The sequence below is a fragment of the Ostrea edulis genome, chromosome 2 (assembly GCF_947568905.1).
Source record: "Ostrea edulis chromosome 2, xbOstEdul1.1, whole genome shotgun sequence".
Lineage (NCBI taxonomy): Eukaryota > Metazoa > Mollusca > Bivalvia > Ostreida > Ostreidae > Ostrea > Ostrea edulis.
Genome location: NC_079165.1, coordinates 98,635,197 through 98,660,266, shown reverse-complemented (window position 1 = coordinate 98,660,266; position 25,070 = coordinate 98,635,197). Strand labels below are relative to the sequence as shown.

General features: G+C 36.4%; 2 protein-coding genes across 3 annotated transcripts; one reads left to right on the top strand and one right to left on the bottom strand.

Annotated features, from left to right (window-relative positions):
- Positions 1–2,320: 2,320 nt before the first annotated feature.
- Positions 2,321–12,312, top strand: LOC125681816 (proprotein convertase subtilisin/kexin type 4-like). 2 transcript variants are annotated; one of them, XM_048922042.2, is made up of 13 exons: positions 2,321–2,602; positions 3,025–3,123; positions 3,575–3,655; positions 3,762–3,890; positions 3,974–4,041; positions 5,250–5,338; positions 5,879–6,051; positions 7,405–7,608; positions 8,490–8,590; positions 10,125–10,240; positions 10,347–10,464; positions 11,152–11,486; positions 11,719–12,312. In XM_048922042.2, the coding sequence occupies exons 1-13, from the start codon at positions 2,405–2,407 to the stop codon at positions 12,066–12,068; spliced, it is 2,061 nt and encodes a 686-aa protein (XP_048777999.2). In that variant the 5' UTR covers positions 2,321–2,404; the 3' UTR covers positions 12,069–12,312. The 2 variants fall into 2 exon arrangements, with proteins under 2 accessions (XP_048777999.2, XP_048778000.2); XM_048922043.2 differs by having other exon boundaries at positions 2,327–2,602; positions 11,584–11,720.
- Positions 12,313–23,050: 10,738 nt separating this feature from the next.
- On the bottom strand, positions 23,051–24,921 carry LOC125681885 (U4/U6 small nuclear ribonucleoprotein Prp4-like). Its single transcript, XM_048922139.2, has 2 exons — positions 24,395–24,921; positions 23,051–24,292 (listed from the first exon to the last, which is right to left on the bottom strand). Exons 1-2 carry the CDS (start codon positions 24,868–24,870, stop codon positions 23,203–23,205), a joined length of 1,566 nt encoding a protein of 521 aa, XP_048778096.1. The 5' UTR covers positions 24,871–24,921; the 3' UTR covers positions 23,051–23,202.
- Positions 24,922–25,070: the final 149 nt, after the last annotated feature.

Genomic DNA, 25,070 nt, shown 5'->3' with positions numbered 1-25,070 from the left:
CCTTAACAAAACTACTTTCCAGGTTATCTAGTCTAGTGAGAATAATATGTACGAGATTATCGTCAGCTAATGGTTTGATAGTGAGACTCTGTGCTGTAGAGTTTGTGCATGGGTTGCATGAATTGCTTACAGCTTCTAGTGTGTTTTTATTCTTAACAACATTTTCTGAAGGAGATATGTGTGTTACTTTAGGATTGGTCTCTCCATTGTCAGGAAAAGAAGCACCATCATTATCCAGAGTTTCGGTGGGTGTGCTTCATGGATTCCACATGGTTACCCAAGTCTCTGAAATATTGATCATTGAACTTAGCACAATGGGCCCCTTGGATAACAACCTTCCCTATCTGAAAAAAGTTTATTTTAACAACAGTACCTGTGCCATCAACATCTAATGTAGTTTTGATGACGTTGTCATTTTTAAGTTTCGCCAAAAAAGGGGACTGCTGCCGTTTTCCATTGGTCTACTTTCTCAGGTGTAATTCAAAAAGAGACATCATTTATTTTGCCGTCAAATTCAAGTGCTCTTTAAGTGTTTTTTGAGTTCTGTTTTATCATTCATACTTATTATCATATAATCAAAGTCATACCTGTTAGACACTCGTTGTATTTGGAGGGTTGTTTTGCTTTATTTCCACGTGTTGAAATGGTTGACCCCATTTTTTTCTAATGCAGATTCGGAAATGTTTGATTAGATCACAAAATTATTACCTAATTACTTTGTATAATTTTCATAACGTTAAAGACAACTTCTGTTCATTAGCAAAGTTTGGTGAGTTACTCTTACGCTGCTCAATCTATGAAGGATGAGTTCTTTTAGACACAATTCTTTTTTACCGCTGTGACCATATGTGAGGTAAAGTCCGTAAGCTATAATAGATTCTTACTTGATCAGTAAATATCGTAAAAATTAAATAAAAACCTACTTTCATTTTTCGATAAACCACCCTGAAATAGCAGAAATGAGAGTACAGTGGCGGACACGCTTGGCGGATCTAAGCCAGCTTTCTTTCTTTTTAATGACCACGATATAAAGTAAATCCGTTGTCTATCGATGTTTGATTTCGATCTTAAAGAAGAAATAAGTTTTGATAAGTGTTGTATAAATTAAATATGTCCGTTCATTTCTTCAATCCGTGACTTTTTAGTCTTGATTCAGCCTTATGGAAATTTTCCGAACGAAGCAAAATAAAATTGTGTAGGTTTTTAGCGTTAGTTATACTTATAATAGTTTTGACTATGCCCATATTCATCATTTTATGAAAAACTAATTTCGGTAAAATGTTTCAACTTTAAAGTCAGTGGCGGATTTAACGGTGGGGGGGGGGGGGCGCCCCCCCCCCCCCCCCCCCCACTAAAATTTTCAAATATAAGGTAAATCGTGGTATCTTGTTTTAAAAAATGTACTAAACGATAAAGGAAGCAATAATTTCTTCCACTCCCGGAGAAATAAATAACACAATCTTTTGATTTCTTGAAATACTTTATTGGGAGAACTTAATTTTAACCAAAAACCCTTAAAATTTACGTCATTTTTATTAATTTCACCTTATAATAAATGATAGAAAATAGTACAAATGACTAAATAGGAGACATATTTCAAGCTCCATAAAATCTGTAAAATCCAGGAGCTTCCGGGGGCTTCGCCCCCACTAGGACGAAGCCCTGGACACACTAGGGGCCTCAAGGCGGCCCCCAGACCCCCTGCCTCATAAAGTGGCGCCCCCCGTAACCACAATTTCTGGATCCGCCCCTGAAAGTTACTAGTATAAAGTGCAAATTTCCCAGAACAGTCCCGGACGATATTGGACAGTTTGTGTCACCACACAACATGTTCAACCAAACTAAAAACTTTTTGTGTCAGTTCATGTGTTTGTACATATCAGTAACTGTTAATAAAAGTCGTAACAGTCACTTCTATAATCATGGGAAAAAATTCAGATTAATATCGTATTTGATGTGTCAGATAATTAGTCTTGGAAGGGGGTGTCCTTCGTTGAATGAGATACTGTGGTATCATCATTGTTCGTGGGGGATTGATGTTCGTGGATTTCATGAGTCACTTTTACCCACGAAATTACGTGTCCTCGAACATGTTTTAAAACCAAGTAGAGTTATCTTTCCTTGTGACATCGTATCGATTACCCACGAAATTACGTCCCCACGAACCAGCAAAATGTTGCTTGCTCATGAACATTGATCCCCACAAAATAAAAATGATTCCACAGTAATATGTATATAAGTAATATAATTATAAATCTTCAGAATGTTCGAATGATACGAGTACAGATAGTCGAGCTATTTAAAAAACAACCCATTCTACCTAGGACCATATCAAGAGCAGGATGTCGTACGATTGAATGCGTATTCCAATTTCGGTTTCCTGTTTTATGAACTTGGGTATAAAATGTACCTGCAGTTCTTTGCTTTAGAAATGCATGGAAAAAAGTTTGTGATACTATTGCTCCTTGGCACCCTGTTTCAATCATCAGAAGTCATGAGTTTAGTTCTTGCTGGAAATGATAATGAATTCTCTGTACAGGCAGAAAATAAGGAACATGTTATTGACTTCTGTAATGGAAGCGGGTGCACTTTTATAGGACAGGTGAGTTTCGTAATTTCTATTAAAAAAAATACCAAAAAAAATACTAAGAGCACTACACACTAACAACTGGGCAATTCATGCACACGAATTAGTAGCTCGTGCTTGTGAGTGGTTTTCGCCAAATCCGAGGCCAGGAATTGTCCACTTCGAGGGAATGGATCCCTTTTCTGATTATGTGTTTAATTTGATTTTTTTTTTATTTAATCAATATACTCATTAACCACTCTCTCTCTCTCTAGATAGTTTAAAATTTTTAGTCGGCAATAATTTACGTGTGCTTTAAAGACGAATATACATGTACATGTATTCCGAATTGCTGAAAGTTTCAATCGTTTAAATCTTTTTATTAAAATGGCATTTGTATGTTGAACATTTCATGAAACTACGAGAAGTTAGAAATTCAAATTACAATGTTTTTGTAGATAACGAGTATTTATTACCATATCAAATGTCCGATGACGAGAGTGAAAGCAGTAGGTGGTGAGAGAAAAATTGAAGAAATCGCCAAAAAGCTGTACAAGGTAGTTATGCCAATAAATGAAAATTGCAAAAAGCCCTGGAAGTGAGTAATGATTATTGCTCAACACATCTCGGTTTCTTTACTCCTCTACTTGTGAAATTGTAACAGACACTCGCTATCCTTCCTGTCCTGTCTCGCAAAACTTTTTAGAACTCTATGCTTTGAAATATATTTGATGTGAAAACAGCCTATCATGTATAACTTTTCCCTTTGTTAACCTACTTGCTTGTATAAAGTTCATCTTCCCTAATTTGACGTTTGTGCCTTCAGAAATTGAATGTAACTTGTTGTGTAATGTCTTAGAAAGAAACTATAGATCATGTTCTATTTTCATTACGAGTGACGTATTTCATCGACAGTTATGGTCATTTATAAAATTTGTTATCAGCAAAGGAAGGACATGTATTGCTATAACAGTTATTTTTTAAAACTTGTACTTGTTTATCTTTTAGATAAAAAGTCTAGAAATGCAACACCTTCACAGAAATTACATAAAAACAACTGACGCTCGGTGGAAGGACATGTGGGCCTTGGTAATGCAGAAATATCAGTGTTACTCTTAAACTTATTGCATCAAAATCATATGCAATTTGTATTTCTGTTTGTGTTTGTGAAGATATCCCCATATCTTTTCAACAGAACGGCGATGTTCAACCGAGTATGACAGTTGAAGCAGCGTGGAGGAAGGGCAGGACCGGATCTGGTATTGTTATTGCTGTAGTTGACGACGGAGTGCAAGTAAATCATCCAGACCTCATGAGGAACATAGTGGGTAACTTTATACCTAGAATACATGTTACACGATGAAAGAAAAAAGTGGCTTCAATACAACCTATTTTCTTTTCTTTCAGGATATTCCGAATAGCTACGATTATCGTGATCTAGATTCAGATCCCTCCCCAACTAATGTCAGTGACAGGTACATCTTGCATTTATTTATGTATAGACCACAATCATAACAATTGTCAAGTGATAACACAGTTATTTATCAATCAAACACATTATTAATTATTTATTAATCAAACACACATAGTAATCATGCGGTCATCTAAGAAGTAGGTTCTGAACAGCCACCTCGACATTGATTCAACAATAATCATTAACATCGAAAAAGTGACTTGCTTTGGAAAACTGATATGACATTGAAATTTTGGCATTGGTACTTCAACGTTAAATAAGCGTTGATAGTAGGTCGAATTTATGTTAAATAGTGGTTGTATATTGATAGTGTGCTGGTAGAATTTGTGTATCTATTGGTAATCCTATATAGTGTCATGCTTTATACTTGTACCCGAGGAAATGATAACTGATAGGTTAGGGAAATAATGCAATCTTCATATCGCATATACCATGTACATTATTTATAATCACATTTCTGAAACATTAGATGATGTAAAACTGTAACTTTACATAAATTATAGTGAATTGTAAAGTCTTCTGAAAAATCGTCAAAATAAACGTAAAACAATAATTACTGATAAATTTTTATATTTCAATTTATCAATGTTTTGTCAGTTTTAATGTACTTTAGTTCACGATCAAAGCACTTAATTTTCAACCTGATATAAATAAAGTCCTACATATCTATAGAAAGAAACAAAATAAATGTAAATTACAAAGATACAAAGGATTGGTTTGTTTTTATTTGTGGACATAAAGCAATGGACACACATTTATGAATACGAATTTCCACTTCGGAATTGAAAGTATGACATACAAATACAATATCCCCAGCGTGTTTCAAGATGATGGTTACTGATAAGATCCACTACATTATTATGAGAATATCAGTGACTGAGGCACCAGGAAATTGATACGGATTTTCACTTCATAACTGATACCATAATATCACGATGTTTCCAGCTCGGTTTCTTCATATTTTCCGCCTTCAGGGGTTTCGTTGATACAGTATCATAATTAGATTTCATTATCCACAAATTTTCCATGTCCTTGTGATACAGTCCCACTACAGTTTTCTTTATCAATTGTGATCTTGTAATGATTTACATGTTTTGATTTTACTAAATGTGCATGTATATTTCACCACATATTGAGAGGACAAAGCTAGTGGCAAATAACACAGTCAAGATTCATAAATTAAGTACACATATTTTTTGTTAAAAACAGCCATGGAACGGAGGTGTCGGGACTGATAGCGGCCGAGGCAAACAATGACGTGTGTATAGTAGGAATTGCACACGAATCTACTATCATAGGTATACAACATTCAGAATATTCATCTTATTTCTCATATTTTCATGTTTACATTCTATTTCGTTGTTGAATTTTTTCCCAACATCCGTTTCTTTGCCAGGAAATTATGGGGCATTCCTGTTTTACAAGGAAAATGCAAAAAACCCTAATAATCATGCATATCAGATTTCATTGTGGAAATGCGGTTTGGGATTTAAAAGAAAATTGCTTTTAAAAAAGAATAAATTAGCTATTGCAACAAGGAAGTTTAGGAACTCGTAATCTTAAAAGCTGCGGATTTACAATAGTGACCAATGTTGTTTCCTTATAGCCTATCCTCGGAATTTTTAATCAATGTTAAGTTCAAAATTGAACATTTAAACGATTTTCATACATGACAGAGAACATCAGTATCCTTATAAAAATTATGAACGTAAAAGAAAGGACTCCTGGGGTTAAAAGATATCACTAAATTTCTATCCCAGTGTATGCATTTTCCAATGATACTTTTTTCTGGAGAGAAACTACAAGTAATTGACCTCTTGAACTTTCCTCTTTACTAGGAATAAGGCTCATCGGAAGTGTAGGTATTACTGACATTACTGAAGCAAAAGCCCTCACACATCACCTGAGAGGAGTAGATATTTACTCTAACAGCTGGGGTCCAGTTGATGGTTACGGATACAAGAAACCAGGCCCTGTTACCATGAGTGCTCTGTTTGATGGAATAACCAAGGTAAGTTCAGTTAAATATAGAAACCATTATGTTCGACATAAAGTGTGTGGAAGACGAGATTCATTCACTGATTGAATGTTACGTATATAAAGGTGGTATTAAGGCATGCATTTTTGAGGATATTTATGAAAATCACAAAAATTTCTATAGTTTAACAAATAAAGAGAAAAATTTCTTTGGATCATCTCCAATGAGAATAATATGTTCCTTATCAAGACAATTTTTAATCAATATTTTTAAAATAAGAAATAGTACATTATATAACCTTAAAAAGAACCAAACGAATGTAAAAAGAGTAATAATGCTAATACTAAAAGTACAAGTGTACATATTACAGGTTCTTTTTGTATGTATATCAATCACATGTATATCACTACCTGACAAACAAGTTGATGATGCAGGGGGTTCAACAGTCTCGATTGAAGTCAGCATTTCGCAAATTCTATGGTCGTTATAACGATCTAGTTCGTCAATACAACCTCGCATGGGGTCAAATGCTGTCTGACGTGTTTCATATCGATTATTAAGCCGTTCTTGGCACACTGATTTTGACTGCTGATAACTCCGTTCACCTGATCAGGATATGGGGCTCACGGCGGGTTTGACCGGTCTACAGGGGAAGCTTAATCCTCCTAGGCACCTGATCCCACCTCTAGTGTGTCCAGGGGTCCGTGTTTGCCCAACTATCTATTTTGTATTGCTTATAGGAGTTATGATTGATCGCTGTTCGTTGTCTTCACCTTGCATGTATATGTCTTATAAGCATTTATCGTATACAGATAATTCCCAACTGCTATAATCTTCTATAGTTATTTCATTTTTTTATGTCAACATGTTACTACTATCAATTTTGACTTTATTCTTTTGTATGTTGCTCTTTACTCTATGCTCCAAAGGGCCCTAAAGCCCCAAATTGGTTTCAATAAATATAATTATTATTGTTTAAAGAAAACATCAATATGAACTACATTGATACCGACATTTGGAGTCCCTGACGTTGGTAGCTATATGGTGCCTCCAATGTTGAATATGGTGAAAGTGCGACGTCAGTTTTTCATCATTATGATATGCAGAAGTATTTTTTTAAATGTTCTTTTGTCTTCTTACTTTGTTTTTCATTTTTTTCCGATGCAATGTGTAGAGGTCAAAGATCAAATAGAAATTTGCCAGCATATAGGTTTAGCATTCTATCGTGTGTAAATCAATTTTTTGACGGTGCGATTACAGGTACAGTGTACCATTTTCTTAAATTTTCCTATTTTGAATATGGTTTATGTTCAAATCAAAATTATTCCACGATAATGAATATGGATATATACTGTAATATAATCGTATGTTTCTTTACAAATATAGGGACGGAACAGGAAAGGTGTGGTGTACGTCTGGGCCGCAGGTAACGGCGGATTGGGAGACAATTGTAATGCGGATGGATACGTCAACAGCGTGTACACGATTCCTATAACAAGCGTCGGATCGGACGGAGCGGCCACTTGGTACGCGGAAGTATGTGCTGCCGTCTTTGCTGCAACGTACTCTGGCACCATGATAAAGAATCTGGTATACATTTACATGTGCATAGACAATTTGTGTTATCCAAGAAATAATTTTAATACGTTTGAAATACAAAATATATTTTTTGGTCTGAAATCGCAACCCAAAGCCCTACTAAATGTTCATCATGCATTAGTTCATTTTTTATTATAAAATGTGACACATTCGTTATCTCCTCGCAACAAAGTTGCAGAGGATATGCACATGTATTGTAATATGTGCAAATGTAGCTTATATGTCCTTGTGTACCTGTGTTAGGAAATGTTACGCCTGAATGTGGATAGTATGTAAAGGAACTATTTCCAGTGTTGCTGTTATAGTTGCTTCATGTACAATGGCAAAGATTTGAAGACGAATATCTATTCCTGAGTTAAAATAGTCCTAGGTCAAGGTCATAGTCATTGTTTGAATGTAACAATGCTGTAGATACTATATAAAGAGTGCCACTATACATGGGTCTTTGAGTCTAAAACTTGCTAAAGAGAAAGCAGACAAAGGGAAAAAGATACCCATTGATTTCTTGGACAAAAAGTCAAATCTCAAAGTCACAATAAAGTATTGAATTGATTGATTAATCAAAAAAGGGTTGTTGACTTCTGATAAAGAACATTATTGAAGATTTCATTCTCATAATTAATGACACTAAGATAACAAGAAGTATGTCACTTGATTTCTGGGTTAGGAATTAAGACTATTCGATCTTTTAACCCTATACTTGCTGCATACATTGTATGTGATAAGGGGGGTGGGGGTGGATATTGATTTCTAAATCAAAGATCATGCACACATATTATTTAAAGTTAATGTTGGGAATTGTACCGTTGTCATCGAATTCGGGGGTATCTAGCTTGGTCGTGCCTTTGTTGACTAACATTTCATTTATGTAGACCTCCACGTCTCTGTTCTCGGACTGCGTTGGTGGACTGAAAGGAACATCATTCTCCACTCCTCAAGCTTCAGCCATCGTGGCTCTAACATTACAGGCAAAGTAAACAAAATTCACGTCTTCTCCTTCAGTAGCGCATGTATTGCTTGTGAAGCAAGTATACCTAAGTATCGAAAAGTAACGTTTCAAGTGTACTTGGTGATTTGGTAGAGGCAAACATCTCTTGTTCGAGGTGGGAAACATGTACAAAGTAACGTTTCTTTCACAGAGCTTTCTATTTCAAGGGACATAAAGAAATTTAAAGAGACGCAGCTCATTTTCCACATTTTGATATAGTGCTGTTTAAAACACGTATTGATAAAATGATAAAAATCATATCGATACTGACAATTTTGAACAATTTGGATGCATCAATTTATCTCAACTGCGCTTTGAAGATCGTCCGGAATTTCTTCATGCTGACTCGGACTTTTGAATGCTTATTTACATCACATGATTTTGAATGACAGCAAAGGTGTTGTGTAGGAAATTATTTGAATTCCCCTTCAAGGGGGTCCACACTCACCTTTCAAGTACAAGATTATTCCCTGCTCCTTATAATAATTGAATATATAAATCATTATTTTACCAGAAACCCTTCCATGTTCCTATTGACCAATGTTTTTACATTTAACACGTGTCGTGTTCAGATAAAGATAGCACTTACTTTTAAAATAGTGTCTTCGCGGCTAGTCCCAATGGCAGATTTAGAGGGGCCAGGACCCCCTCCCTTTTTCCACCACAAATTGTGAGTGAAATCCAGATTTTGCACCAAGAATGGCTGATTACTTTGGCTAATATTTGACTTTCACACACCCCTTCGGAAATCCTAGATCTGCAACCGAGTCATTCATGCGTTTCTCCTAACTCTTTGTTTTCCAACGGTCATACTGATCCCAAAGTAAATTTTAGTTCACGTATGATTTTTATCTCATTCTATTTTTACCTCTTTTCTCACAGAATCTGTCAAAATTCTGGATCTATCCTCTACACTTTCTCTCACTGGATGACATGCTGCACCGTTTACGGTCTATGCGCATGCGTCTGAAGACTGAAAGGAGGAGACTCGATATTTTTTGTAAAGACCACCAAAAAGTATTAGATTTAACGAATTTTTGCAAAATGAGCTGTAGTGTCTCTTTAATATCACTATGTTTATAAGCTGTACTAATTTTTACAGAAATATTAACAGTACTTTGTGACGCAGAGTTGGTATAAGACAGTTCAAAAAAAAGTGTTGATGATTGTCTGTGATACAAGAAATATATGGAAAAATGAATAAATGATCTTCAGTTCAGATGAAAAATGCTCCATTGCTTATGAAACTATAATCTTCAAGAATGATACGTTTAGCTTCAATTACAATTTAAAACGGATATTCATTTGTGATATTTACGTCTCCATTTTTGAGAGAAAGGATTATTTTGTTTCTACACCTATGTCTTATAATTTTCTTTATCGTTCCATCTTGTATAAGGTTATACTAACTAATGTTGAATATCCATATCATCAAAATCTGGACTATATTCACTATGTTAAAGCAATGCATTTATACAAATCAATGTGAAATTACATTCCGAATTATTTACATATCCAGTCCATCGTTAACCTGGCGAGATATCCAACATCTAATTGTGCGAACAAGCAAAAGATACAACATTGATGATGGACTTTCCGTGGCCTCCTGGCATAGGAATGGAGCAGGATTTTACGGTAAATCACATCATTTTCTCAATATTTTTTCACCCGTATCAACTTTAGAGACATTTTAAAAAATGGGTATTTCATTTTTAACCATGGGCTACAACTACTTTCACAGTGAGTCATATTTTGGGTTTTGGATTAATGAATGCAGAGGCGATGGTAACACAAGCAAAGTCATGGACACCCGTGGCATCCCAGAAGACATGTTCCACCAAAACAAACTATGTCTACAGGTACTGAGCTATGATAGAGAATTTCTAAACCATATAATATGTCTACAGGTAATGGCTATGATAGAGAATTTCTAAACTCTGTTACATATCTACAGGTACTGAGCTATGATAGAGAATTTCTAGACTCTATAACATGTCTACAGGTACTGAGCTATGATAAAGAATTTCTAAACCATATAATATGTCTACAGGTAATGGATATGATAGAGAATTTCTAAACTCTATAACATGTCTACAGGTACTGAGCTATGATAGAGAATTTCTAAACTCTATAACATGAATTTTACAGTGTCATCACTGTTCTCCATGTGAACAATTTGTTACGAAGAACAAATATTTGTATTGGTTTTTTAAAAAAAAACCCAACTATATTGCCTAATTTCCACATGTGTCAAAACTACTAAACAAAACTAAAATCTAAACTTTATGTTCTACCTTTATTCTACATATGATATGTCAGAAATGTAAACAGGGACATTTATTAGTGATGGAAGATTTTGTCATTTGCATTTTGGTAATATATTTGGCTATCTACTGATCACAGTATATATGTTATTCATAACGTTGGGTGTAGTTGTTCTTGCAATGCTTGCATCTGACATGTATGTATGTATGCCTGTATGTATGTATTAGAATCATTTGAAATTCGATTGCTATGTGTATATGTCTAACCCTAACATGTTTCAGGAGCACGGACCCGTATTCATTTTACTCACTACCTACAGTTTCAAGTTCGGTTAAAGTGACGGGGAGTATCTGCGCTATATCTAGTTTGGAACATGTTCAGGTAGAGGTGTCCTTCAGCTATGATGACAGGAGAGGGGATATAGGCCTGACTTTGGAATCACCATCAGGAACAACATCACTGTTAATGACTCCCAGACCCAAAGATTCAATTCTTACAAAGTACATGTCTGGATCTCTAACTTGGACGTTTACTTCTGTTCATTTCTGGGGAGAGAATGTTCAGGGCACATGGATATTGAGATTGTCCACAAAGCGATCCACACTCTTTCACAAAGGTTTGTTTTGATCTAATGTGTTCGAAATTTACAATTAATTGATATACCGTATTTATTTTGTCTTCATTTTTGGTAATCAGTATGTATTTCGTTTCAGGAAAGTCTACTTTATTATTTCATTACGCGTAAATTTATATTGCGTATTTTAAAAACAGCAGGTCGATTTTATCAGCATTTACACCACTGGATATAAGTGAACAGGACAGTAAAAAGTTTGCATTTTCATTTTCAGTAACATTAAAATCATGGAACCTTCGATTCTATGGAACAAGAACCACCAAACACACAACCACAATCCCAACTAAAACCTCAGATAGAACCCATTACTCAACCACAACTACTGCGACCAGGATTACATCTTATTCAAACATCTACGATAGCACTAGCAGATCCGACAGCGGAAGTCTAACAGCAGGAGCTGTTGCAGGGATTGTTGTGGGAAGCATAATTATTTGCATCGTAATTGTATGTGCTTGGCCTGTTTTTCGTAGATATCGTAACCGTAAACGCGACACACCAGCCACTAATCCCAGAACAGGAGTATTCGTGATGTCATCTAACGACTACAATAGGTTCCAGTGAATATTGACATTTGTGACTTCAAGAGCATTTGGTGTAAAACTTCAATAGTCTGATTAACGTTTAACACATAATAACTATTTTACTCGTGTATTTACCTCTAGGATTCCTTTTCTTTTGATGTTATTATGTTATATTATCTAACCAAAATCATGCTTTTTAAATAATATTCTCCATTTTCGCAGGTATACATGTCTTATCAGTATTGCATACGATTTTGAAAAAAAATAAATCTAACAGACATAAAGGCTACTATATTTGCACAAGTAGTCATGACATTTCATGCACAACGTACGCTGCAGCATTCAAGCTGTACAGCTCTGCATAATTTCCAAATCAAAGCTGCCAATATTTTGGTCTATAGGGATTAAATAATTTACCGATGCAAATACAGAATGAAATGTTGTAGGGGATATGAAATCCTGTTTATTTTAAGGTACAGGTCAGGCTGATATACTTCAATCTTCAATTCCTCCAAGGTTAAGTTATTATTACTGTTCAATAATTTGAGTTGCAAGTCGGGTAAAACAGTTGTATTTGAAGCATAAATACCAAATTTGTGTGAAAACAGATCAGAGGTGGAGAAAATGATAATTCCATATTATAGTGGATTAAAATTATCACAAACTAAAGCAGTATTTCGCATTACAAAAATATTGAGATTTATAACCCAACACCGCACAACTTTTGTGTTATAATCAATACATGCAAACCCAGATGTTTTTAACGTGATGTAGTATTACATACCGACCTATTCAGATTGTTTTCTTCCAATGAAAGTAAGGAACAGTGATCAATCTCATGAATAACTCCTATAAGGAATACAAAAAAAAGAGTTGGACAAACGCCCTGGACATACCAGAGTAAGCACCCTCTGTCGACCGGTCACACTCGCCGTGAGCCCTTTGTCTTGATCAGGTAAACGGGGTAACGAGTATTCAAAATCAATGTGATGGGAACGGACTAACAATCGGTACATGTATGAAACCCGTCAGACAGCATTTGACCCAATGATAGGTTGTATTGGCAAACTAGATCGTTATAACGACCATAGAATTTGGGAAATGCTGACTTTAAACGAGACTGTTGAAACCACTTGAACATCAACTTGTCTGTCAGCAGCCTGCTTCAATCAAAAAATTGGCCAAACGCAGAACAAGATCTTGCGTAGCGAATCATTTGAGAGATATATACTACTCAAAATTTGATAAGGATCACTAGGGTGTAATTTACCACTAACATAACAAAAGACATAAATTTGACTCAGAAACGTGTTTACTCAGGTTATGAATGAAAATTCATGAACGGCATGAACTTTTATCAATACGGAATGCTTGAAATCTGATAACAACACCAAAAGGCATTTCATTACAAAAAGTTAACAGCAAATCAGAGAAAGAATTACAAAGTTTTTGGGGATAGTCCATCATTACACTTAGTCGATGAAGTGTCAATACCGGGTAGGGCCTCCCCTTGCATCAATGGCGGCTTGATAACGTCGAGCCATGTTGTCAATAAGCATCCGGATGTTTCCAATGGGAAGGTTGTTCCACTCTTCCACGAGGGCGTTTCCGAGCTCTGCCAAAGTCGTGGGTTGTGCTCTACGGCGTGAAAGGGCAACCTGCAGTATGTTCCATACATGATCAATCGGGTTCAAGTCCGGCGAGCGCGCTGGCCAGTCCATACGGACAATTGTCTCCTGCTGAAGGTACTGGTCAACCACCCTGGCGCGATGAGGACGGGCGTTATCATCCATCAGGATGAACTCAGGGCCAACAGCACCAGCGTAGGGTCTGACGTAAACATCGAGGATCTCATCCCGGTACCATACCCCCGTCATTGTTCCTCTCTCCAGGACATGAAGATCTGTTCTTCCATCCCTGCTGATTCCACCCCAGACCATGATGTAACCACCACCATAACGGTCATGTTCACTGATGTTGGCATCATGAAAACGTTCACGTTGTCGTTGCCACACTCAGTGCCTCCTGTCTGTAAAGTTCAAACAATACCTGGACTCATCGGTGAACAGAACTTGAACCCAATCGTTCTGTGTCCAAGTGATATGATCTTCAGCCCAGTCCAATCGCTCCCGCCGGTGTCGAACAGCCAGAGGGAATCTAACACATGCCCTTCTCGAGTTGAGACCTGCATTGTGAAGCCGATTCCGTATCGTCTGAGTGGACACATTCACCCCCGAGGCGTTCAGGAGGTCGTTATGTAGGCTGGTTGCAGTCCAGAAGGGATGGTGTTGTGCCTGAAGAGCCACAAAATGGTCTTGACGTTGGGTTGTCGACCTCTGACGACCACCCCCATGTCGGTGTACTGCTGTACCAAAAGTTTGCTGTCGGTTCCTGGCCCTGTTTACAACGCTCTGGCTGACGTTTAGTGTATTTGCAACGTCACGTTCTGAATAACCAGCGTCAAAAATTCCAAATCATCTGCCCAGTTGTTTTGTCATCAGGCGACGCCTTACACGTTGAGGGGGCATTGTGTTGATAAACGTAGTGTAAACACTCAAGTGAGTTTGAAATTTTTAGAAAGAATCAGACACCGATGCCTGAGTGAAAATCGTGCAATAGTAGCAAAAGCATAAACTGTTATGAGAAACGCATTTCCCATGGCATGAAATGCACGTGCAAATTTGTTGAAGACGTTTTTGATTTTACTTGGACACAATATTACCAGTTATGCAGTTATTAATTTTTTAAACAGAAAAATATCTATGATCTTTATCAAATTTTGAGTAGTATATCATAAACGCCATATGCAAGTGATAATAGAATATTGCTACACAACTATGAGAAGCTTACGATGGAGAAGCTAAAATCATCCTGTTTGTAATACAGTTGAGTTGTTAGTTTGCCGTTAATATCCGTTTTCAATAAAATATCTAAGTATGAAGCAGATGTGGAGGACTCTGTGATGTCTTTTATTTCGAGTTCACAGGTATATATCAAATCGACATATGAATGAAAATGATTATTATTTAATAGGTAAAATATCGATATATCTAAATGTCGAGTTGAAGGCCACAACAAGAGATTTTTTCTTCTCGTGTAGAAGCTTTTGAATTAACCCTGCCTCATAAGAATAAGATGAAAGGCCTCCGAGTCGACACGTCCATGATTTCCAACAAGGGAGGGTATATACAGCACCATATTTTCTTAATCTTAAAGTAGGGTAAAACAAAATGTACATGCATAAGCATTATGCTTACCTAGATATCTGTGGTATTCCAGGTCACAAACTAGGAACACAACACATGATTCAATGAATAATTTCTTTTAGAGATATAGAGCTATCATAAATTGATAATATAGATTATTTCAATAAGCTACAAATTTTAGAAATTAATGTGCAAATTATTGCTCGATTTCTGATTGTATAATTTATAACACATGTACATGCAAGGTGAAGATAACGAACAGTGATCAATCTCATAACTCCTATAAACAATGCAAAATAGATAGTTGGGCAAACACGGACCCCTGGACACACCAGAGGTGGGATCAGGTGCCTAGGAGGAGTATATAGAGGGGGAAATACATTTATATTAACATTGCATTGTTATGGGGTCTTTTTTAAAATTTTGAATTACGAGAAAATTGCAGTTGTTAACAGGTCAATGTTACATGTATCAAAACTCGGGTATACTGGGCTTCCTCATAATCTAAAGATTGCCGGTAAGTATGGGCTGTTATTGTTATCTGTATGGGGTCCCTCCAGATCACAATCTCTGCAGATGTCACGCCACCTGAGGTCTATTGTTAAAAGTTTGACTGACAGGCGGCCTACCATTGATCACGATACAGGTAAAATTTGGAGGCGTTAACTTAAGTTTGGGTCTTTCAACAATGTTCATAACACGAGGCATTTTGAACATGAAAATACTTAATATACGTTTAAATTCAGCATTTCACAAATTCTATGGTCGTTATAACGATATAGTTTGCCAATACAACATATCATATGGTCAAATGATATATGACGTGTTTCATACCGATTGTTAAATCGTTCTTGGCGTACTGATTTTGACTACAGATAACTCGTTTACCTGATCAAGACATAGGGCTCACGGCGGGTGTGACCGGTCGACAGGGGATGAGTACTCCTCCTAGGCACCTGATCCCACCTCTGTCATATTTAGGGGTCTGTGTTTGCCCAACTATCTATTTTGTATTGCAGTTCGTCGTCTTCAACTTTCATGTAAATACCACCGTTATCTTAATGCAAAACAGTCAAAAATGCACATAGGAAAACTAATATTAATAATACATGTAATCATAACAATAGTAAATCCAGGCTTTCATGTTTTGAATTAATAAATGTCAATCTCAACACTCATGGGCAACTTAGCTCACATGAGAGATTGTACATCAATGGTGAAATGAATTTATATCAGTAATTTGTAATGAAAGGATGGAAGGAAATAAAATTGACAACACTTTTCATTTTCTGATCTTTTTGAACAATTAATTTCCCACTTTACATGCATGAAAGTAAATGCACATTGATAATTTAGTTCACCAGAGTATTACGATCTTATTCATTAAGTACCTATGAATAGATTGATATGATAGGGACAACTATATGATGTGGGTTGCTTTGTCCTATTTTCATGTACCAATCCATTTGAAATCATATTGCATTCAAAAATCTTTTCTGTGAATTAGCTCATCTGAAGAGTGATAACCATTGCTTTGTAACAAAAGAAATCAACAAAAGAAATCTTTTGAGCAAGTGGTGTAAGGAAACAGGATTAAATAATGAAACAACTACTTTCTCTGTAATATCTGGTGAATAATACCTCCATTCCGTGACTGTTAACAAAAATTGTGCATTACCTCACCTGATTTTGACATTGCGCATAACCTACTAAAAACAGTATAACACGAGTTTTATGACTGCTTTTAGAGCTGTAATCTTTGAGGACAAGGCGGAAGGAACATCAAGGCAAGGTAAAGGACCCCCTTGAGCTATCATTCACCACTTTAAGTTTGGGACTGTAGTGGTACAAATGTACCACCCGGTGGCCCCCGGGGGTCGGGACAGATTTAGAGTCCCTATTTCTACTCGATGAGGGGAGAGAAGGACAATGTATCCATTGATTAAGGTAGAGAATGCTAAGGGGTACTGGATGCCATATAAAGAAGTGTTCTTGGATACCCGGAAGTATTGTTTAGCTCACCTAAACTTTAACATTTTTCGTATCTCGTAGAGAATAAAACGATTTTATGACTGCTTTCAGAGCATTAATCTTTGAAGACAAGGCGGAAGGAACATCAAGGCAAGGTAGAAGACACCTAGGACTATCATTTACCGCTTTCAGTTTGGGGCCGTAGTGGTACCACCCGGTGGCTCCCGGGGGTCGGGACAGATTTCGAGTCCCCATTTCTACTCTAGGAGGGGTGACAGGGACAATGTATCCATTGATTGAGATAGAGAATACTAAGGGATACTCGATGTTATGTAAAGAAGAGCTCTGGAATACCCGGAAGTATTGTTTAGCTCACCTAAACTTTAACATTTTTCGTAACTCGTTGAGAAAGGTGAAGATAACAAACAGTGATCAATCTCATAACTCCTATAAGCAATACAAAATAGGTACTTGGGCAAACACTGACCCATGGACACACCAGAGGTGGGATCAGGTGCCTAGGAGGAATAAACATCCCCTGTCGACCGGCCACACCCGCCGTGAGCCCCACATCCTGATCAGGTAAACGGAGTTATCTATAGTCAAAATCACCAGGCTGAAGCTAACAGCCACTAACCAGCAGCCAATAAGCACGTAGAAGCTAGCAGCCACTAAGAAAAATCATCAAAGGACTGAGAGTACTCATAGAAAAATATTTAATTTGAAACCAATTTCAAAGGAAATTTTTTAATTTAATTCATATTTCAATTGATGAAAGCAATGATTGATTTGATGTGCGCATCAATTCAATTTATCGCTCTCGTCTATACAAGTGATGCGCGCATCCACGTGGTGGAATTGTTACTCGCAACTTTACATTTGGAGATCGATATAAATGATTTGATGATCTCTCTAATTGAAGATACCATTAACTATTCATAACGCTTTTATATAAGGAACTAATGCGAGCAACAATTAAATATTATTGTGGATTTGTTGAATTGAAGATGTCTCTAATTATATTTATGTAGTTGCTCTCTCTCTCTCTCTCTCTCTCTCTCTCTCTCTCTCTCTCTCTCTTAAAGAATTATTGCGCCCATCAACTGAATTAATGATATCATTAATTCGATTAAAGAGAGCATCAATTCAATATTATTGCGGGTATTAATATGATTGATTGATTGTATATTGTTTAACGTCCCTCTCAAGAATATTTTACTCACATGGAGACGTCATGCATTAATATGATATCAATAATTGAATTAGATGCGCGCTATAATTCAATTTAAGAGAGCAATATAATTCAATTAATTAATGTGCGCATAAATTAAGTAAAAACCACCACAATGCGCAGCCACAAACTGAATCAAGTGACGGGTGCCAGTTAGCCACCAGGTAAATTATGTGGTGGACGCCATTCAGCTTAAGTGGCGACCGCCAGATAATAAGTGGCGGTTGCCATACAATAAGTGGCTGTCGCCAGTTAAATTAAGTTGCACCGCCAGATAATGAGTGGTGGTCACCATTTAAATGAAATGGCGGCCGTTTGCTAAATCTATATCAATTCTCCGTAGTACCTACCGATGTTAGTTCACACTTCTCGGGATACTTTGTACTACGCGCAATTTCCTAAGGAAGACAATTGCATTTTTATTGATAATTTGCTTGTTCCTCAAAGACTCATCACCTCTCACATGATACTCCGTCGATGGTTGCAAAATTTCTAATGTTAAATGTATAGCTACATGTATGAAATAATTTAAAGAGATCAAATATAACGGCAGATCGAAAATCTCCACTTACTTAATGCCACCTCCCCTGAAGACACAAAAAACTTTTCTTGCCACAGGTTTGTTCTCTCTTGAAATATAGCAACATTTTTTTCTCCCATACTTCCAATTAGGGATATCTAAAGAAGTATTTTTTCAGTCGATCTTAAAATCACCGTAAGGTACCACACATATTTTGCCTGCTTGGATGAAATACCTTCTAGAATCCCCTACGAGGTTCAGTGGTCTCTTTGACCCTTCCTGAGTAGATGAAAGACTAGACGTAAAGACAAAACAGGGCCACCAGGTGGTACCTCTATAGCTTCAAACAGAAGACGTGGATTGATAAGTCTAGATATGGAGAATCTTTACGATTGAAAGACGAAATTCATTATACCGAGTAGTCCCTATACATGAGATACATGTATGTAAAATATCAAAATTCTGACCAGCTAAACAATACTTCCGGTTATCACAAAGCTCTTCTTTACATGGTATCGAGTACTTTTTACGAATCTCTACTCCAAGCAATTTATACATTGTCCCTGTCAGTGTCTCCCCTCATAGAGTATAAATAGAAATGTCAAAGTGAGGCGAGCTAATCCAGTTTTTTTTAATAACAGTGGCCGGATGGAGGTATTATTCACCAGATATTACAGAGAAAGTGTTAGTTTTATTATTTAATCCTGTTTCCTTACACCACTTGCTCAAAAGATTTCCTTTGTTGATTTCTTTTGTTAGAAAGCAATGATTATCACTCTTCAGGCTAAGTTGCCCATGAGTGTTCCGATTGGCATTTATTAATTCAAAGCATGAATTAAATTAAAAATTTCTTTTAAAATAGTTTTGAAATTAAATATTTTTCTATAAGTTCTCTCAGTCCTTTGATGATTTTCCTTAGTGGCTGCTTAGCTTCTACATGCTTTTTGCCTGCTGGCTAGTGACTGCTAGCTTCAGCCTGGTGAAATCCTTTTGTTGATTTTAATTTAACGGTACTGTCAAACAAATGTTAAACAGTAATAATAAAGCCTGTGGCCTCTGTTTACTCGTCAATTAATTATCTTTTGCTGCGGTGTCCGAAATTTTAGTCCTTTTGAAGATTGAATTAGGAGACAATTGTTTACCCAGTCTTGAAGGTAATCTCATTTACCTCCAGTTGTGAATATAACTTACATGGCACTGTTCAAGATATGATTCCTGTGTAAATTAGGAAAAAACCCAAAAACGAAATAGAGATATTGTTACTGAAATTTGTGGATTATGGTAAAGTATCAGTATTGATTCTTATGAGTATTGTTTCTTATAATAATTCTTGGTGTAATTGGAAAACAAAAGGAATTCATGTCTTGCACATGCAAAGTACAATCTTTATTTATTGGATAACACAGCTTGTACTTTATAGGAGATTCGCCTCCCCGTGGTAGTGCCGTCAACTTCTAACATTTCTTCCCATCATGTAGATGCTTTCATATCCATAATCATTCTCAAATGGCTTGTAGACTCCTTCATCCATAAATTGTACTTCAAACATTCTTGTAGCCTAGATTTGGATGTGCATGTATGTTGTTGAAGATTTATTGAAGGAATATAGTTTTTGGTCTGTCTATTTATCTGTGGAAAAAAATTAAACCTTAGCCATGACTGTGTATGAAGTCATAGCCCACGGGGCCACATTTAAAAATATGTTTGTTTCCCCTCTCCCGACCCTAAATTTCACATATGGGTAGGTAGGTAGGTAAAAAGTTTTGTTTTTTTCTACATTTTTTGTACTAAATTTCCATGGCAATATACTAAGACATACTACAAGGTAGTATGCTTTAAACCAATCAGTGAATACCTTTAATAGGATGACCTGTAGAAGTGTAATTGTTTGTTAATATTTGTCATTTTGTTGATGGTTGTCTCTTTGACAATCATATCACATCTCTTATTGTTTGTATTGCTTTCTCTTCATATATTCAAAAACAATTATTTTCAATGCTGATTTACCAAACAGAGAAAGAGACCTGATAGTATTTAGTCTTGTATATTGTCTTGGAAATTTACAATAATTCAGTAAAAAAAAAAATAAACGACTAAACTTTTATTTGATTTTATGACTAGAATGTGAATTGACTAGACAGTGTCAGACTCATGTATTGTTTCTGAAAATTCAAAACTGTCATTTTTTTGGCATTCTCTTTGGTATCCCTTTTGGTACACAGTTTTGGCAGACTGGCAAAACAACTCTGTGTGTTTTCATGGTCAAATTCTTTGACGATCCTTATGGGTTCCTACATATCGGGTGTAAATGTTATAGTTCCCATTAATTTGTCAGCCACAACTGCATTTACGATATCCGTTTTGTGGAGAGTGAAGTCTTCTCCTTCCAATACGTCATGCAGTACATCATTCCAAGTTTCATCATCATCGTATTCATATAACCTGTTTCTGCATAAGTTTTTACTCTCAGTGCCACACTTGGCCATGACTGAGGAACAAAGGGTAAACTTTCCTCCACCCTTTGGCCTCTTTTCTCCATGTGAAGACGACATTTCGATAGCAGACCGCCTCGAACGCTCTAATCGTAATGTTTCTTGATTTTAGATCGATTCCCGGGAAAAAATAGAAACTTCCAGTCACAGTAAAATAATGTTTTGTACCGGAAACGGCTACGAATTTTTCCGGAAATACAAAAAAATGTCGCTGAAAAATATGAATAAAAACTTTTGGGTCGGCGGGAATTTCACTGGGTCGGTCGGGCGAGGGTAAACAAACTATTTTTTTTTTTGGCCTGGGCTTAGATTTGTCTGCAAATACCTTGCTTTTGCAATTCATAGAACATTTTATATTGATCCAAATTAATATCCTTGGATATGGATTTACTTCTTCAAATTCCTGGGTCAATAATGTATGTGGGCGCATCATGTACCAGTTTGGTGGTGCCCTATTTTTATAAACTTACTAATAGACTAACCACTTAATGAAATAAAGTAAGAAATTGGATGTGTAAATTTTTTGCAGCTATAAGCAAAGGTCACGACTCTGTGTGCAAATATTGTGCACTATTTTAAGGTAATTAGCCAATGCAGCTTTGTTATGGTAATGTTGCATGTCAATAATGATTGCTGAAATTGAAGTGCAATATACAATTATATGAAAGGTTGTTTGAAACCATATGTGACAAGTTATGATCCTTTTTACAATAAAAATGTTATAGCTCTTCTTGTATATTGCTCTCTACCTATTTTTCTTCACTTTTTACGCTTTACAAAGACTGAAAAAGGTGTTATTAAAATTGCTATATTTCTCAATAACGAGGTTGATTACCTATCTTGATTTTTTAAAAACGTTTTATATCAAAGCTTCATCATAAACATATATCAAAAAAAAATTTTTAAAAATTCAAAGGTTAATTTTTTAATATCAACCAATCAATCTCTAGGATATAATCCAACAAAGTCATAGTACATTATTCAATTTCATTCTTGAAATATACACGAGGCTATGAACTGTGACACTAACACCAGCAGTATGCACTTCATGAACTGTGATGCTTTACACCAGCAGTATGCGCTTCATGAAAAGTATGATGGCTAACAAGCTTGAAGCATTGCTGTTCATACTGTGTATTTTCAAAAATGAAAGCCAATTCTTACATTTAAGCAAGAGAATTCCCAGCAGTTAAAATAGTCTATTTATCTATACTATATCTGATTTCTCCTAAGATTCATAAACATCATTCAAATTCATGAGGAAATAACTATCATTTCAAATGGTAGGGATATCAAAGGCAAAAACATTGGAAATGTAAAAATAAGCACATAATCCATCTACTACTATTGCATGAACTACTAGTACACCAACTGAAGTAGTGAATAAACAGTAGTGTGTATTAAATTTTCAAACCGAAACGTGAAGACTAAAATATTTTACTGCTAATTTAAACTTCAATATTGACTGCTTATTTTTCATTTTGACAACTTACACAACATTAAACTTATATACAAGATTGAATGTAGGTCAGCCTTACAAAATTTTGTGACTGGAAACTGGAATTATTTCTCAGTGACAAATGCAAGAATATAGAAATGACACAATGCTATGACTTGTTTTAATACAATTTTCTGAAATCTTGAAATGAAAATCATGATACATGTTATCAATGAGCAACCTTGGGAGATGCAAATGTAAAATGTCTACTGATGGTGAAATATAAATCAAAACATACACATATCACTCCCTGCAATTAAATTCCTCCTTGCAGTTCAGTGGTCCACAGTTTGAATGTTCTGTCATAAGACACTGTTGCAATGTACTTCAGGTCAGGAGAAATGTCTGCACCCATTACTTTTCCTTCATGCCCTGCTAACGTTTTTAATGGTGCCCACGTTGGATGGGCCCAGACTTTGGATGTACAATCATATGATGCACTTAATAGGTAACTGCCATGGTTGGGTTGGAATTTCACTTTACTCACTATATTCTTGTGAGATGGAATGGTATATACACATTTTCTCTGCCTTAGATCCCAAATCCTCACCGAGTTGTCTTCACTTCCTGTAGCGACATGATAACCATCAGGAGCAAAATCAACAGAAAAAACTGACTTGATATGGCCCTCTAAAAACATAATGCATCTCCCCGTTCTTAGATCCCAAATTCTTCCAAATGCATCAAGCCCTCCTGTTGCCGCTAAAGCACCATCCCCCTGGAAGGAGATGTCATAAACCGGTTTACTGTGACCCTCCTGATGAAGAATTTCCTCTTGGACCTCTAAATCCCAAAGTCTCCAGGAGTTGTCAAAACAGCAGGTACCCAAGAATCGCCCTGACGGGTGGTACTTCAGACGAGACACTCTGTATGGGCTGTGGCCTTCTATGTCTGCCACGGGCTCATCACTTACAAGATTCCATAGCTTCACAGTCCCATCTTGACTACAGGAAGCCATACAGCATGAATTGTCATCCAGTGAAAGTGTAGCTTTGGGATGGAAAACGATGGCACCAACATTGCAGCTATGACCCCTTAATTGTCGAATGAGCTGGCAATCTGGGACAGACCACAGCTTGCACAAGCCTGACCACGATGCTACAGCAAGTATTTTACCATTAGGACTAAACTCGCAATATGAAAGTGGTCTGACATCTCCGATCTGACTGCACTCATTGGTGATTGCTCTAACTCGTTTATTAAGGTCTTGAAGCTGGGCATTTTTCTTTGCTGTTGGTATCAGTTTCTCTTCTTTCTGTAATCTTATTCTCTCTTTAGCTTTAGGAATTGAGTATTTTGCTATCCATACCCTTGCCTCTTTCAGAACAGAAGTCCCTTCATGATACCTGTAAGATACAAATACATTACATAATTAACATAGTCTCTAAAATCACAAATTTACTGACTTCTTTTTCATTTCTACTACAATAACAAAAATTGTACATTACCAAGTTACATTCTCCTCGTCTTTACTTTTCTTCTGCGATAATTCTTCTGCCTTTTTCAATATTGCATCTGTGGCCACTGAGCCCAACTCAGCTAAAGTTCTTCTGAGGCGGTCTCTTCTGTCAGCTGGACCCTCTCCGAACAAACAGATTGGCTCCCCTAATTGTCTGAGGTTAGCTTTAACTTCAGAGTCATCCGTCGACACCTGAATCTGTCTGGCCTTTTTCTTTTTTTCTAGAACAGCTAGCAATTCTGCTTGTCCCTCATTAGGATCTACTTCTGCAATGTCATAGGACCCTCCCTCCGTGATGTTTATATTCCCAGCAGCTTTACCAGCTTTTATGGCGTCTGAAGCGAAAGATCCTGAAGTGCTGCCAGCTGCAAGTCTCCGCTTTTCTCTTTCCTCTAGACTTCCATATATTAATGGTTTCTTTACCTGCGGAACGATTAGTTCCTCTTCATCGTCTGAAAAATACATCTTCACAACAAGCCAAATCGACCACCATGCGTTTTCGGTCTTAGCTAAATCGTACTTGGTGATTTCGAAGATCAGGAATCTTGAATTTCATCAAATAAACCCAACGTATTATATTCATTCACATTGTTGTTTGTAATGGCAAATGATTTATTAGGGGAAAAAACCATGCTGGGTTTTATAGGTTGGCAAAACACTTGCCA

Coding starts and splice junctions, on each gene's coding strand:
- LOC125681816 (XM_048922042.2), top strand. CDS start 2,405: ATGTACCTGCAGTTCTTTGCTTTAGAAATGCATGGAAAAAAGTTTGTG. Junction 6,052..7,404: donor TGTTTGATGGAATAACCAAG/GTAAGTTCAGTT, acceptor TTACAAATATAG/GGACGGAACAGGAAAGGTGT. Junction 8,591..10,124: donor GCTCTAACATTACAGGCAAA/GTAAACAAAATT, acceptor TTACATATCCAG/TCCATCGTTAACCTGGCGAG.
- LOC125681885 (XM_048922139.2), bottom strand. CDS start 24,870: ATGTATTTTTCAGACGATGAAGAGGAACTAATCGTTCCGCAGGTAAAG. Junction 24,293..24,394: donor GACGAGGAGAATGTAACTTG/GTAATGTACAAT, acceptor TGTATCTTACAG/GTATCATGAAGGGACTTCTG.